Source organism: Zingiber officinale, chromosome 7B (genome assembly GCF_018446385.1).
Source record: "Zingiber officinale cultivar Zhangliang chromosome 7B, Zo_v1.1, whole genome shotgun sequence".
Lineage (NCBI taxonomy): Eukaryota > Viridiplantae > Streptophyta > Magnoliopsida > Zingiberales > Zingiberaceae > Zingiber > Zingiber officinale.
The window spans coordinates 43373636-43391077 of record NC_055999.1 but is presented as its reverse complement, the minus strand read 5'-3'; the positions used below and the strand labels follow the sequence as shown (position 1 = coordinate 43391077).

Below are 17442 nucleotides of genomic sequence, written 5' to 3'. Positions count from 1 at the left end.
TGTACCAGACAAGCATCATGTTCCTATTATATGATTGGCATGATTAAATCTCTGCACAGCTATCAGTTTGTTGCTTTTCTATGAAAATTTTTAACATGAACAACTGTCTTCAAAAAGTTTACCCTCCACTTAGGAAGCTTGACGCAATTTTTTTGTCTCTTGTAAGAACAACCTGAATGTGCCAACAAAGACTTGTTCTTCCCAATCAGGCACATTTAAATCTAATCATCTATCTAAGAGTAAATTTGAGCACGTTTCAACAAATTTAAACCACTAGTTTACAAAGAATAAAGATAAATTATTGATTGTACAAAATAATAAACATTCATAGTAATCATCTAGATTTTCAAATTTTTATATTAAATGGTTGTTATAATAAAATGTTTTCTAACAAACTTTAACATCCAGCTTAAAGCAAATATTTGGTAAGAAACAGAGGAAAGTAACTGGAAATTTCATATGCTCCAATTCTTTTTAGTAAATTTATGTGAAAAAAAAATTCCTAGCACATGTAACAAGCATAGTAAAAATTTGAAGAAAAAAGATAGATAGAAGCAGTTGAATGTCAGAAGTGACACCTCAGTGTAAGCCATATCATGAAGTGAAAAAATACAATAGACGATGACAGATGACATTAATGGCCAATTCTTAAAAAGGCTCTTCTTTGGATGTGAATCTTGTTTTTCACATTCATCAACATATCCTTTTACATCAGAGCTAAATGGAGAAGACTCCATATGTTCAATTGTCGCATCCCCCAATTTGTATGAATCATGTTTATGCACTGTTTCCTACATAACCACATCAATAATACTGTCAGCTCAGCAAATAGATGAAGTTAGGTTTCATGCTAACGGTTTAGTGGATTAGTCACTAAGAAAATAAATTAGCTGAAAGAATAGAAGGATACTTCTGTACACGAAATATCATGAGACTGAGAGTGCGTAATTAAGGATCTCTGCATCCATTAACACGTGGCAGTGATAAAATTTGAAGAGACCAATATAACTTAAACTTTCCTAGAACAAAATATATAGAACAAAAGATGATTTGAGCCAAAATTATTTTAGGTTATATAAGTCAATAAGATTACTTCAACACTATAATGAAAGCAAGCTTTGAAATCTCAAACCTTGCTAGAGTTTATTTTTTACTACAAAAGGAGATAGAGAAAAAAAACAGACAACTACATATCTGGGGCATCTAGGGCAAGGTTTAAATTATCCTTCATGTAGAGGTTTCCATCTTGACCAAAATGGTGTAGTTTCAACATAATACCAATAGACATGATTGGCACTTGTGGCACAAAAATTACCTATGTTGATTAGTATTGTGTGAGATTTCAAAGCATGAATGAAATACCATTTCACAATTAGTATTCACATCAGTAAATCTCATAGCTAATAGTATAAGAAAATGCCTTTAAACCTTCCTGTATATATACAATGGATTCAAACAAATTATTTAACCAAAGAGACATATAAAAAGACGATGGAAGAAATTAAACGAGTATGAGAGATGTCGGAAATGGAGTTCAATTACATGAGACGAATATAAGGACAACAACTTTGGTAACATGTAGTCTATAAAGATTTGACACAAAAATAGATGTGTCAATTAGGATAAGTCGGTCATATGTTGTAGGTTGAGTTGTGATCAACATAGAATAATTTGTTGACTTTTTTCGAGCTGGAACACTAAACTTGTGCCAAAATTGGTATGACTAAAATTGACCTAAGCATGATACACAATGTACCCACAAGATAGCCTAAGAATGGGTATATTGACCTTCTATCCCAAAACAGCCCCACCTAGTGGGATAAGGCTCGGTTGTTGTTGTTGTTGTATTCCAAAACAACGAAAAAATTAGAAACATACATAGAGGTATAATGGTTATTTGGCTATAAAATTATAGAATTCACTTTGAATTTACAAAAACATAGAAAATTACCTATGAATCTATAAACGAGCCCAGCCGAGCCAAGCTTTATAGTGTTCAAGCTTGTTTGATAAGGTAACCGAGCTGAGCCGAGGCCAATGAACCAAGTCGTTGAAATGATTGTTCAAGCTTGGCTTGGTTCATTTTTTATGAGTTTGAGCTTAGCTCGAGCTTGAGCTTGGCTTAAGCTTGACTAGAGCTTGGCTTAAGCTTGAATGGAGTTTGGCTTAAACTTGACTGGAGCTTGGTTCGTTTAGATATTATCGAGCTCTCAATTCAAGTTTGTTTGATTGTTTGAAACTTTTACATTTTAAACTTGTTTGATTGGTTATTGAGTTTGATAATGCAAACTTGTTTATTCATTTTGAAACTTTATTTTCGTTTATTTAGTATACTGATAAGAGTTTTATTAATAAACATTCTTCACGATCATTAACGAGCTATAGACAGTTTGTAAAAGAAGTAGGCGGTGGCGGGGTGGTCAGTGACAGCCTACCGCCTCAGCCGCCTAAGCGATTGAAATTTTTTTTAGGGTTCCTATAATATAAAAAGATAACCTAACAAGATAATTAAAAAAAATTCTTCACCATTATTAATAATAAAAAAGTAATATAACTACTTATACCAAAAGTCTAAGTTTAAAATTCAAAGTTTCAATTCAATATGACAACAAGTTTACAAGGACTAGACTAAATATAACTAATCTTCTAAATCATCTACACATGCACCAGCAACTACATCCATAATCCTCTCATCATTAGACTCAAAATCAACATCTTCTTCATTCTCCTCCTCCGATGTATTTAAATCCTCATCAAGTTCTCTAATGAAGATGTTCCTTGTGCTCCTCCTTAGTTGTAGCATTTCATCCATTCCCAAGGCCTCCGCCACCATTCTCAAAGTAAATCTCGAACCCGGTACGACCTCATCTTCATCACCACCATCAACAAGCCAACCTTGAGCTTCACTAGCTTGAGAGGATAAAAGCAAATGTCCGCCCATTTCTCTATCTCTTTTTCTTCGTAAAATTGGCGTTGAATTGACATATGTAAGATCATTCAATCTTCATGTCTCGAGCCTATTACTCTTCTTAGAATGTATCTAAACAATTAGAAAATTATTAAAAATAATAAAAATAAAGAATAAGTAACATAAAAACACGGATCAAAGTCATGATACCCATCCACCTTCTAATATGTCATGACCGCCATTTTTCTTCCGAAGTTTCTAGATTTACTCTTAGACTTCAACAATTCATCATTAGAAATGATAGATTGTATGTTCTTGTCAGCGGAAAAAATTCTCACAACACAATTTAAGAACTCATTCATAACATTGATATCATTTTATATGCTTGGATCTTTGAAGTAAAAAAATTGGATTCAACAAGTAAGCGGCATAATGCAAAGGACTATCAACTCTACCTTTAGACTTCTCATCAATAATCTTCAAAATAGGGATGACATTTTCTTCTTTTTTAAAAGTCTTTCTAATCTCTTCCTTAGCTTGTTTAAGTGTACCGAATAAAAAGGCCATTGAGGACTTTTTGTCGCCGTTAACAAAGCGTAAAACTTTCGCTAATGGGGTGAAAACATTCAAAGTCAAAAAAACACCATTCCAAAAAGAGATACTTGTTACCGTCGCTTCCGCCGCTTTCTGTTTCGCACTACTCCTTAATTTTGTTTTGCTCCACTCCTAAGATGTAAACATAAGTCTCAATTAATCATTCTTGCCTTTGAGACTTTCTAAAAAATGAAGTAGCAAATCTAGTCATCCCGGACCTCATAATATCCCTCTTATTGATATATTTCCTCGTAATAGTCAAAGTTCTATGATATGCATAGATGAATATTGTTAGAGCCTTTGCTTTTTCAAGTATTCCAATTGCTTCAAGCACGAGATTGATTGTATGAGTCGCACAAAAGGTCAAAAAAAAAACTCGAGGTTGTGTAACCTTCAATAACTCCGCGGCCGCCATATTGTGTGTCGCATTATCTGTCACTACTTGAACCACATGTTGAGGGTCAATTTCATTGATGTATTTTTCCACAAACTCAAAGATGTAAGTGTCGGTATATACCTACATGGATTCTTCAATAGAACCAAAGAATGAAGTACCTAGTTTGCAATTAATACATAAATTCATAATACTTCTCTTGCGATCCACCTATGCATCGGATATAATTGAACATTCATTTTTCATCCACTCTTATTCAAGCTTTTTTAGAGATAATTTGGTTCTCTCAACTTCTTGTTTCAAAAGTGGCTCTCTTAGAAGATATTAACTTGGAGGTTTGTAGTTTGGACCGAATTGGCCAACTGCCTCTACAAATTGTTTAAAGCCTTGGTTGTCAATTGCATGAACAGGAATCCCCGCCTTATAAATCCATCTTGCAAGGTATTCATGCACATCATTTATAAACTTTAACTTTAATGCATCATTTATGTTTTGTTGTCTTTCCTTTGTTGGATCGATTGCAGATGTCCACTTATCAAAAGGCCTGAGATGCTTTGGCTTTTTTAAGAAAAATCTCCCTCCACATGAAAATCCTCATCCTCTACATCAACACCTATATTTACTTCCACCCTCTCTTCTTTTAGTTTTTCCACTCTTTCTCACTTCTTAGTCTTGTTATTTTCAAGATAAGCTCTAACTCTCTCATCAGATGCTTTAGGGCATGCTTCAGCTTGTGCTACAATCCCCGCAATATGATATTTCATTCGATAAACTCCTCCCTTAAAAAGTCTCTTACATAATTCGCATGTGATCCAATCTCTTTCCTCTTTGCAATACTGCACCCATAATTCCAAACAATACCATTAGACTTCCGCTTCAATTCCACCTCCGGTTGTTTCTCATTTTTTGCCATTAATCCTCAATAATCAAATAAAAAATTAAAAAATAAAAGTTAGAACAACAATTTAATCTAAATATTAAAAAAAATTAAATATGTAATAGGTATACCACTTGATCAGTGCATTTAAGATTTTTTATTTTTTTAGCTTACAAATATGTCATTTAGGATTTTGCCTTTAGGATTTAGAAGTTGGGTTATAGTATTAAGCATAAAAAATTTTCAAACTAAAAAAATATTTTAGGGGTATGCGGTGTAAGTTAGGCTTTAATTAGGTCTATTTAAATTATCTCAATCATAGGTAGGAGTTGATAAAAATTATTAATATAAAATATTCGATTAAATTCAATTAAATCCTAAGTTTAAAAACAAAACAAAACAAATCCTAAATGATCACGTTTTTGCCCGTAAGAGGCTCACGCGACGGACACTCGCCAGTCCTGTCGCGCGTGCACGGATGCCTCGCCAGTCGCCAGTCGCCAGCTTGAGCAACGCGTCTATGCCCGACAAAGCGTCCTTCACGCGAGCCTCGGATGGAAGCACGGAGAAACTTCGAAATCTAGGTGTTTGAAAACCTTACCTAATGATAGCGGTAGGCGACGGGCCGTGGTGACGGTGGGTGGCAACTGCGAAGCGACAGCAGGCGAAAGAAAGCAGAAGGCGACAAAGGTTTTTTTTTAACCTGTGTTTTACCCTGCCTTTTAAGGTCGCCTCCGACAAAAGCGAGGCGGGTGAGCTCTGCCTCCCTCCTAGGCGATCGCCTACAACGTCATTTAGAACACTGAGTTTAATGAGTTGTTCAAGTAGGTTCATTTAATCGATCTTGTGCATTGAAGGAACATAAGCAAGCTCTTACCAAGTCGAACACCAAGCTTGTTCATGAACGTTTGGTCATTTACAGCTATAAATACCCCACTTTTCATTCATCTTTAATGATCCTTATCAAATTACAATTTTTATTTCCAACTCCTCATCCACATCACTAATTACTCTTCCTCTTTGTTAATGGGGTATAATCTACTATTTTAATTTTTATATTTTTTTCAAGAATTTACATGATTTGTAAATATTTCTTATTCTGATTTATTTATTCTTTCTTTTTTTAAAAAAATAGTTGGACTTGGCCCTTTTTTAAAATGGAATCATGGAATTTTAGTGTTTCTAAATGAAATCAACTAAATAATGAAAAGTAATAATATTTTCTAAAACAATTATTGTTGGAACATTGATGGTTTGGCTAACTTTTCTTTTCAACGAAACCTAAATACAAAAAATTGCCAACATTGATGGTTTGGCTAACTTTTCTTTTCAACGAAACCTTTTCAACAAAACCTAAATACAAAAAATTGCCAACATTGATGGTTTGGCTAACTTTTCTTTTCAACGAAACCTAAATACAAAAAATTAAAATTGCAAGTATGTGTCTGTCAACAATATCAAGTGATAATATGCAGTGTAATTAATAACAAAAAAGAAATGTCTGCTAAACAATTGATATAATATAATTAAGAGATCTTTCTCCCTACTCCATATCTCTTGACAACAAGTCCAGTGCATGGCCCTAAATCCACTCATTTAAATGAGTTGATGGAGTAAGCCCTTACAATAAGTATGAGAGAGCATTAGAACTCCTAATAATGACACGCTTGACGAGACTTCTCCTTGGTCAAGTTAGCCTTTGGTCTAGACTCCTCTTTAAATTAAGAAACCTTTAAGATAGATACCCTATACCAAAACGAACCATGGAGTCTTTGTTCATTTCTCACAACCTATCTTGGTCATCTTGGGAGAACTCCCGTCATCATTGTTAGAAATTTTCTAACAAGCAATTACAATCCAATACAAAGGAAAGCTTCTAGATGCCCTCTACAAGCAAGCACACTCTCAAAATCATCAATCTCTCCTTAAGAGATAAAATGAAACACAAGGAAGAGAAGAGAGTAACCCATAGAGCTGATGAATAAATCAAAACTTTAATCTTGATACAAGTTCTTGGATATGTTTTGGGCACAATAGCAATGAAGCATGGTCAAAATAAGCTATAAACAAATATGGATAAATGTCCAAAACACCATCCAAAGCTTTATATACAATGATCTAATGTTCACATAGAACTAAAAATGACTACTCTAGTAGAATGAAAACATCGTCCAGATTAAATATTAAAAATATATAAATGTTACATCCATGGTTTAAAATCTCGACCCATATAGAGGTTTCGGTCTTGGACCGGAACGATATGATTTTGATATGGTATCGTGCCGTGCCGATATGGTTTCATTATTTTTTAAATATAAAATATATTAACTAATAATAAAAAAATTAATCTAAATATTTAAAAAATAAAAATAAAATAATTTTTTTAATATATATATATATAATGGATAATTTTATTAGGGTTAAATTAAGACTATTTAAATTATCCATATTATAGGTAGGAGTTGATTAAAATTATTAATCTAAGTTTTATTTAATTAAAAGCTAATTTCTTGCGTCTTCCCGTTCTGTCGCCAGCAATCACGGGGCTCGTGCGACGCGTCCACCGTAGCCGCGAGGATCACGTGACCCCTCCGTGGTGACCATGAGGCTCAGGACCTCGAGAATGACAATCGGCGGACGAAACGAAATGTTTCGCCCGTACCGAGCAATTCAGCACGAGTTTTTTAAGCATGGTTATATCCAATAGCAATATTCTAATTGATTGAAAAGAGTTCCAAGTTGTCTATCGTCTCCTAGTTGACTGCACAAATAATCTTGTCAATTGCAACTCCAATAAAAATATCTTGTTCTCCAAAAACTAGTATTCCTATTGAATGAAACAATTATTCCAATTGGTTATCACTTTAATCCAATCTAGGCAGCCTTTAGTAAGACTATGAACTCCTTAAATTACCCAATAGTTCAAGAGCTGATCCATTGATAAAGACATAACTCACGAACACACCTAAATGACAATACTTGAAAATAATAAGCTCAAGGTAATGTTTACCTACGTTATCAAATATCCATATAATCAATCTACCTAAAAAAGATCCTAGATTACAACAACACATTCCGCATGAGTCTTTGGGTACTTTAGGTTTAACAATTATACATTAGGTTGAAAGTCTTCATGACTTCGATTGTTTCGCTCGACACAAACAATGTCTCCTTCTCATGTTTCATCTCCTTCCTCCTTCAACCTCCAATCTATCACCAACACCATATATCGAAATGTTGGCATAATTATCATTCCATTTAAAGGATGAAACTTTGACATGATTTGAGATTTTGAACCTTGGATATCATAAGATTTTAACCATGAAAATCACTATTTTATATATGAGAATAATAGTTTTATCTAAAGATATAATATCCAAGGATTTTTAGAAATTAACCAAATCTGCTCAAACGAACTCGTTAGATTACCAGACTACACAATATATCTCCGAGTATCATATCTAATAGAGATTTGCAATTCACCTCGCGATTCTGACAAAGTCTCTAATAAGCCATGTACATAGCTCCGTTTTAGTATAACATTTCACCCGTAGACAGATAGGCAATCAAAGCACACCATACAGACACGGGAGGTTCTGTTAAGAGCGTGCGTAATAGATTTCGGAGGCAGTTGGGAAGATCATTTACATTTAGTGGAATTTGCATAGAACAACTATCATTCTGTTATTCAGATGGCGCCTTTTAAAGCTTTATATGGCGGCTTGTCGATCCCCTACTTTATGAGAAGAAGTTGAAGAACAACAAATTTTGGGACCACAAAGCATTCAGCATGATGCAGAATTAGTACATACCATTAGACGAAGAATATAGGAAGCCCTGGATCGACAAAAGAGTTATGCAAATTGGAGATGGAGACCTTTGGAGTTTATAATAGATGACCATGTGTTTTTGCGTGTTACACCCATTAAAGGGGTTAAGAGGTTTGGACTGAGAGGTAGCCCCTCACTACATCGGGCCCTTTCAGATATTGAAGAGGATAGATGAGTAGCCTATCGACTGGCACTACCACCTACCCTTGCCGGTATACATAATGTATCCATGTTGAGGAAGTATATGTTGCATCCTACTCACATTTTGAAGGGTGTGTTGATCCCACTCCAGCGAGATGCAACTTATGAAGAGGTTGCTGTGCGGATTCTGGGTCACAAAAAGCGTCAATTACGGAACAAAACCATCCGCTTGGGAGTTTGAAGAAATGATCCAAGCTCGATACTCTCACCTATTTACTTAAGGTGCGTGTAATTCCTTCAGTACTTGGACTGATTGAACATGGTATTGCTTACTTATCGCACTTAAGCAGGAAATTTGGAGACTAAATTTTTATTAGTGGAAGAGAATGCTAGATACGACAATTAAATAATAATAAAATAATAAATGTTAATTAAGAAATAACTTTATATAATTTTTTGGGACATTTTAGGAATTTTTTGGGATTTAAACCTAATTCATATGACATTTTTAAGGGGATAAATATATTGGGCTTTGAGTGAGCCTGTTTAGAATATCACTTAACTTGGGAGTTGATTGATTTCATTAACCTAAGGTTATAATTAATTAACCTAAGTATAAATATAAAAACCTAGGTTTCATTTCTTCGCATCCCTATTCCCCAGTCTCTCCTCCCACCGCGCCTACCATTTCTACCTTCCCCTCTCGTGTACGGTGTCGTGCAGCCAGTCACCGTCGTCGGCTGAAGTCTCCTTCCTCATGTGTGCTTGTGGCGCCGTCACCACCACCTCATGAGGCGTCGGTGCCCTGGCTTACCCCTTTGCTCACACAAGCAAGCGCAACGTTTCCCCTCTCATTTTCCCCCTTTTCCACAACCTCACCATCACCTACTGCGATGAGTTCGACAAATCGGCTTCACCACCGTCGCCAAGCTCTACAAGAACTTGAAAGAGGATCACCAATTAGCCACCTCCAATGTCGTTGCTACCTGCCTCCTTTTCTGACATCCCTACCAGCCTCCAATGGCTATGACCGCACCTTTCCTCCCTCTTACACTACTGTCCTAGAAGGCAGACATAGTTGAATGTCGCTGTCGCCTTCGGTAGCCGATCGTCGATTCTTGTTCCCCACCACTAGCCAATCTCGATTGTTAATAGAAGAGAAGGATTAAGGTAATTAACCCGAATTAATCAAGGTTAGTAATTAGTTGATTGGTTTGACTTAGATGATTCCTTGATTGTTGTTAACCAGAATCATTAAATTAAATTGGTTAGTTAAGCTTAGTTAGATGAGTGATCCCATGCTAATCAGTTTAATGGTTAAGCTAGTATTTCAATAATTAACTGGTTCAATTAATTGGTTATATCGATTAGCCTATCTAATAAATCGGTTGATGCTACTACTAGACTTATAATAGAATTTAACTATAATTTGTGTTCTACATTGTAGGATTTTGATTTGAAGCAGACTTTTAGACGTGAAGACATTCAGCACGATCTACATATCAGGCGAGTATTTCTTTCCTTAGTGCATGAGTTATGTTGGATTGGTAGCTTTACTACCTTGATTCTATTCTTATCTTTGCTAGAGTTTAATACATGGTTGCATGATCTTTGAGTTGATCAATTTGATATCCATGCAGTCCCATTTTGACTATCCATATTTTGTAGTTTACACACGTGTGATGTGTATGGTTGATAGTTTACCTTGCTAGTTGTGATTGTATACACTGTATGGAAATGCATATATTATTATTATTATTATTATTATTATTATTATTATTATGTGATGATTATCACATGTGTACTACTTGTTTATTGCTTTAATGTATATATCCTGTCTGTGGTTGTCATTCCTCTCCCAGACTGTGATTGTTATATCCTGGGTTATCCACGAGACCATTCGTGGTAGAGCATTCTCTTGCAATCCGTAGCTAGATAGCTACATCTTGTCTACCCACGAGGTCATTCGTGGTAGAGCGTTCTCATGCAGACAAGGATCTGACATTTCAAACTGCTCACAAGGTCATTTATGGTAAAGCGTTCTCCCGTAGTTTATAACTAAATAGTTAGATGTCTTGGTCATTTATATTTATTGAGATAGAGCAATTTCTCACTTATATGATGATTTATCTATGATATTTACACTTGTATATGCTTACGTTGTGTAGTTCCCATGTTGATCATTACTTATCATCGCTCATTGTTTTATACACGGTTGAACACATTGATGTTTTCTTTCCCCCAGTAGTATTAGAGTGTATACTAAAAGCCTAACTTTTTGTAAACATTTATTTTATGAAATAAGAATCACATTGGTCAAGTGTCTGCATTTATGTTAAATGTAGTTGTCCATTTAATTTATATTGTAGATATCATGGTGTTTGGTGTGACACAGAAGATCATGTTATTAAATCCTTATAAATTATAATTAGTAGTTCACGACCAAAATGGAAATGGACAAACCATTGGAATGGTCATAGTGTAATTTGGTATTAGTTTATCTTGACTATAAAATTACACTAGTGCACTTAGAGTGTATTGAGTATGACCATTTGAGGTTGTTCTTTTTATACTAACTGCATAAAAGAACAGAACCTCAGTTATTATGGTAGTGTGTACTCTTAATCCCGATATAACAACAAGCACGTATACTTAGTATTTATTTCTTTGACTTATCAATGGGTGAAATTTAGCTAATTAAGTCAAAAGGCCCGATAGGTTGGAAAATAATATTATTTATATGGTGTGTTATTGGTTATAGAAGGAAACTGTGTCCTAGTGATCTAAGTTGATGATGTTCCCAAGATGAGCTCATAAGGATTGTCATGTAAACCCTGCAGTTGGACTTAGTCCGACATGACAATAAAGTTGAGTGGTACTATTCTTGGAGCTAGATATTAATTGAGTGAGTGTCAGTAACTCATTTAATTAATGGACATTCGATATCTTAAACACAGGGTCATTAACATACTCATGATAAGAAAGAGCCCATAATATAATTTGGGATTGGTGCGGTAGTTCAATAGTAGCTCTTTAGTGGTATGAGTTATTATTGATGAACTTGAGTTGGGTATTTGGGGTGAACACGAGAAATTCAAGATCATCGGGAGACCAAAACCAATTCTTCCTCTCGGTCCCTATTGTAGCCTCTTATATAAAGTCTTATATCCACCCAAAGTCTAGCCTCTTGGCCCATGCTAGGGGTCGGCCCCTATCCTTGCTTGGAGCCCAAGCAAGAGGTCGGCCAAGCCAAGCTTGGAGCTAGAGCTAAGATCGGCCAAGCCTTGCTTAGTGCCCAAGCAAGGGGTCGGCCAAGTAAGGAAAGTAAAGGGGAATTTTATTAAAAATAAAATTTTGATAAAATCTTTCTTTTTATGTTTTTATCCACATGGTTTTAAAAGAGAGTTCTAAATTTTAAAATCTTTCTTTTTATAGATTTTCTACAAAGGATTAAAAGAGAGATTAGATATCTTTCCTTATTTGTAGATATCTATAATGTTAAAAGAAAGATTTTAATTTTTAAGAAAACTTTCCTTTTTTGTAACCATGATATAAAAGGAGTTTTATTTTTTAAAAATTTTATCTTTATAGATATCCATAAAAGGATTTAAAAAAGAGAGATTTTAATTTATAAAATATTCCTTTTATAGCTAACCACATAAAGGATGTTTTAAAAGAGAGATTTTAATTTTTGTTTAAAATCTTTCCTTTATTGTTTAAAAATGTTGTGGCCGGTCATATAGAGGAATAAAAGGAAGTTTTATTTTTTTTATAAAACTTTCCTTTTTTGGATTCACCAAGGATTATAAAAGAGAGATAAAAGATGCCTTCAAGAGATACAACCCTCTTCTATTGTTCCTCTCATCCATCCTTGGTGGTAAGCCCTCTCTTCTTCTCCTTTTCTTCTTCTTGGTGGCCAGCGACATCAACCCTTGTGGAGCTCTTGGTGGCCGGTTGTTTGGAGGTGAAGAAGTAGAGAAAGGAGGTATTGTTTTCTACCATCCCTTGAGCATTGTAGTGGTGGCCGAAATTTGAAAGAGTAGAAAATTTTGGTGGATTTCTTCTTGATAGATCATCGCTCACACGACGTCCAAGAGAATGAGAGGAATACTATAGAAGATCAAGAGGTTTTTGTTTACAAAGAAAGATATAACTAGTTGTTTTATTCCGCATCATACTAGTTTTGTTTTGTATTGATTTTGAAATACCAAACACAAGCGTCTATTGGTTTTAGGCAACCGATTTTATATTTCGATTTTATGTTTCTTTTGTTTTTCGATCTTATGATTCGATTGTTCTTAGTGATTAAACCTATGGTTACTATAAGGGGATTAAATATTAAATTTCTTTGGAAGGCTTTATCTAGGAAGTGGTGGATGATCTCATAACCAAGAAGGCCTAGTGTCTCGCCATGTTTAACCTAGAAGTCGATTTTTGAAATAAATATTTAATCAACTTTGTAATATGGGTGGATTTGGATTAATAATGTTAAGCATCGTTTGCGATCTAAGTGTAAACCTCTAAGAACAGATAAGTTGAACTTGGAATCAATAATGTTAAGTTCTGTTTACGATTCCAAGTTTAATTTCTAAAGAACACAATAGGTTGTTAGGAAAGGTTCGGGACTTGTACAAAATTTTTGTACAGGGACAGTACGATATTCCGAGTAGCAACCAACAATTGATATCAGAGTTAGGACTTTTCCTCTGTGTGTTTGATTTTCAGTTTAATTATGCACATGTCATACATAATTTAGGCATAATAATAGTAGGATATGCAAATATATTAACTCTATGGTTGCAGGCATCCTAGATCCAACTATTATGGCCTATTGTGTTTTGTGTGTGATTGGACCCTTGGGTATGTCAAGGGCATTTATGTGTGTGCATGATTGTAATATTAAATACAGCAGGAGTTGTATTAGTTATTAGGATTTTATATTTTTTTTCGATCTAGATTATATGTACATTCCCTCGTGAATATAGGATCGATAAATGTAAAATTCTATTTTTGTCGCGGATCATATCCTTGCGAGGCGTGGTGCTATTGGAGGACCAGAGGCGCAGCGGAAAATGAAGCTCGATGGGCATGACGACATGAGCTCTAGGACTGGCGGCTAGGGTTGACGACTACTAGGGTTGGTGGCACACGAAGAACAGTGATAAAAGAGATCATAATAGTTGAAAATTTATTTTCCATATTTATTGCTTTTATTTGCTGTGATCTGTGCATGTGTGCTTGCATGATAAAATTCCTCATTTTAAATAACTAAGTGGGAGAGGGATTTTAAATAAATTCAACGGTCTCCATTACTAGTTTGTAAGTGATGCAAATAAACTTGTGCGTAGGCTCTGAGTGTCTTCCTTAACATCGGATGAGTTTGTTTACGGATCACTAGATCAAACTTCCTTTATGTATGATTATAGAAAATTATTTAGGAGCGTGTGATTTTCTCCATCTGAAGGGGTACAATCTTATTTAATGGACTAAGTATCAAGTAATGGTATACACTTAGGCACATTTAATAGTATCCTCCCCATCGGAGTCACTGCTATTATTTGTGTGACCAAAGTAATACCAACTATTAATTTTATTTGTCATAAAGTTAGGTTGACAAGAATAAAATTAATGGTTAAAACCTCCTCTTACAAATGTTTGAATTTGTATACGTCCACACTATCATGGCATACAAAATTCACGATGTTTTGAGGTGTTGGTGAATTTAAATGATACTGTTTGAGGAATCAATATTATTCTAAATTCTTAAGTTTTGACCAAAACTTATTTTGTGATTCTTAGGATTTCAAATGACTTTCAACCCACTTGCTGTTATTCTGAAAGAGAACAAACTTACTGTCCCAATTACATAGATTGGAAAAGAAACCTGGACATTGTCCTAACTACTGAAGACTATAAGTTTGTACTGTTAGAGGTCTGCCCTAATGAGCCTAATAGCGATTCTAGTGAAGAGGAGATTGAGCATCATTGAAAATGGGTTAAGGCAGATGAGATGCCGCGGTATTACATTTTGACTTCTATGTCAAATGTGTTGCAACATCAACATCAGGTCATGCCCACTGCCTATGACATGATGCACAATCTCAAGGAACTCTTCAGACACCAGAATCGGGCTGCTAGGCAAGAGATTATGAGAAACTTAATGATAGCTACCATGTTAGAGGGGGCACCCGTAAGGGATCATATTCTCAAAATGATGACTTACTTGAACGAGATACAAATCCTTGGAGCTAAAATCGATGGGGAAACCCAGTTCGATATTATTCTTCAAACGCTGCCCAAAAGTTTTGAGCAATTCCGCCTGAACTACAATATGAATAAAAGGATCTATTCATTGGTGGAACTTTTGACATAACTTCAAGCAGCAGAAGGAATATTTCGTCGAAACTCTCAAATTCACTTTGCTGAAAATGTTTCTACTTCTAAATCGAAAGGTAAGAAGAAGAAAAAGAAACAAGCTGGTTCGGCAAAGAAAGTGAATCGATCTCTAGGTACTGGACTAAAAGCAGGAGTGAAGAAGCCAAAGGGCAAGTGCTTTATCTGCAAGCAGGCAGGACATTGGAAAGCGGACTATCCTCGTAAAAAGAAGAACAATAAAGGTATATCTTATTCTCTAGTTGTTGAAACATGTTTAGTGGTGTTATCTACTAGTACCTGGTGTGTAGATACGGGAGCCACTGATTATGTCTGCAATTCATTGTAGGGATTCCAGGAAACCCGACGACTATATGAAGGAGAGATTACCGTCTACATGGGCAATGCTACGAAAGTGGCGGCTGTTGCAGTGGGAGACGTCTACTTATCATTTGATAGGAATAGAACTTTGATTTTGAGAAATTGTTTTTATGTACCAAGTTTTAGAAAGAATTTAATTTCAGTTTCTAAATTATTTTTGGATGGATATTCTGTTTCTTTTGATCACAAAGTGGTTATCAGGAAAAATAGGGTTGTTATCTGTTCTGGGTAATTTATATAATCTAAATCCAATAACTCCCACAAGCAACAAATGAAAATTAATAGCACATCCTCTAATTCTAATAAGAGAAAGGAACCTTTGGAAATGAACCAAACATATTTTTAGCATCTAAGGTTTGAACATATTAACTTAAGTAGGATTCAAAGACTAATAGCCGATGGACTTTTGGGTTCATTGGTGGTGGAAAATTTTTCAACCTGCGAATCTTGCTTGGAAGGAAAAATGACCAAGAGACCTTTTAAGGCCAAGGGGTATAGAGCAAAAGATGTATTGGAATTGGTTCATTCTGATTTGTGTGGACCTATGACTATCCAGGCGAGAGGTGGTTTCGAATATTGTGTCTCTTTTATAGACGACTATTCGAGATACAGATACATTTACTTGATGCGCCGCAAGTCTGAGTGCTTTGATAAGTTCAAAGAATAAAGGCTGGTGTGGAGAAACGTCATGGTAAAAGTATCAAGACACTACGATCTGATCGTGGTGGTGAGTATCTCTTAGGAGAGTTTAGGAGTTACTTATCAGAAGCTGGGATTCAATTCCAACTGTCTGCACCTGGTACACCCCAACAAAATGGTGTGGCAGAACGAAGGAATAGGACTCTTATGGAAATGGTTAGATCGATGATGAGTTATTCAGAATTACCAAATTCGTTTTGAGGATATGCTCTGGAAACAGCAGTGTATATTCTAAACTTGGTACCTTCTAAGTCAGTACCTTCTACTCCCACAGAATTGTGGAATGGGCGTAAGTCTAGTCTGAAACATATTCGGATTTGGGGTAGTTCAGCACATGTGCTGAAGGGAGACACTGATAAGTTGGAATCACGTACAGAAGTACGCTTGTTTGTGGGTTATCCCAAAGGAACGAAAGGTGATTTATGTTATAGTCCTAAAGATCAGAAGGTCATTGTTAGCACTAATACCCAATTTTTAAAAGAAAACTATGTAATAAATCACAAGCCCACGAGTAAAATTATTCTCGAGGAAACTAGAGAGGATACGTCTAACTTAGTACCAACAGTGCAAGATGAACTACCACAAGAAACTGCAACACGTATCACAAATGATGCACAATTTCAGACAGTGCCTCGTCGTAATGGGAGGGTTGTGAGGCAACCTGATAGATTCATGTTTTTGGGAGAGTCTTCGGACTTGATCCCTAGTGAACATGAACCTGATCCCTGAACATATGATGAAGCACTACAAGATAAAGATGCAGCATCTTGGCAAAGAGCAATGAACTCTGAGATAGAATCTATGTATTCTAATCAAGTCTAGGAGCTAGTAGAACTACCAAATGGTGTAAAAGCTATTGGATGTAAATGGGTCTACAAAAGGAAAAGAGGGACAGACGGGAAGATAGAAACCTTCAAAGCAAGGCTTGTTGCGAAGGGGTATACTCAGAAAGAGGGAATCGATTATGAGGAAACTTTTTTGCCAGTAGCTATGCTTAAGTCTATCCGGATACTCTTATCTATTGCTGCTCATATGGATTATAAGGTTTGGCAAATGGATGTCAAGACAGCTTTCCTTAATGGAAGACTTGAAGAAACATCCATATGAAGCAACCAGAGGGGTTCATTACAAAGGGCAAAGAGCATCTTGTTTGTAAGCTCAAACGGTCCGTTTATGGATTGAAGCAAGCTTCAAGATCTTGGAACATCCAATTTAATATAGTAATCCAGTCTTATGGATTTATTCA

The 17442-nt window shown here is 35.4% G+C and overlaps 1 protein-coding gene across 1 annotated transcript in view; it reads right to left on the bottom strand.

Annotated features, from left to right (window-relative positions):
- Nucleotides 1-17442, bottom strand: part of LOC122005710 (protein ZINC INDUCED FACILITATOR-LIKE 1-like) — a 99541-nt gene that overhangs the window by 48432 nt on the left and 33667 nt on the right. The window contains exon 10 of the mRNA XM_042560846.1: nt 579-791. Coding sequence (XP_042416780.1) covers nt 579-791 — 213 coding nt within the window. The remainder of the gene's footprint in view (nt 1-578; nt 792-17442) is intronic.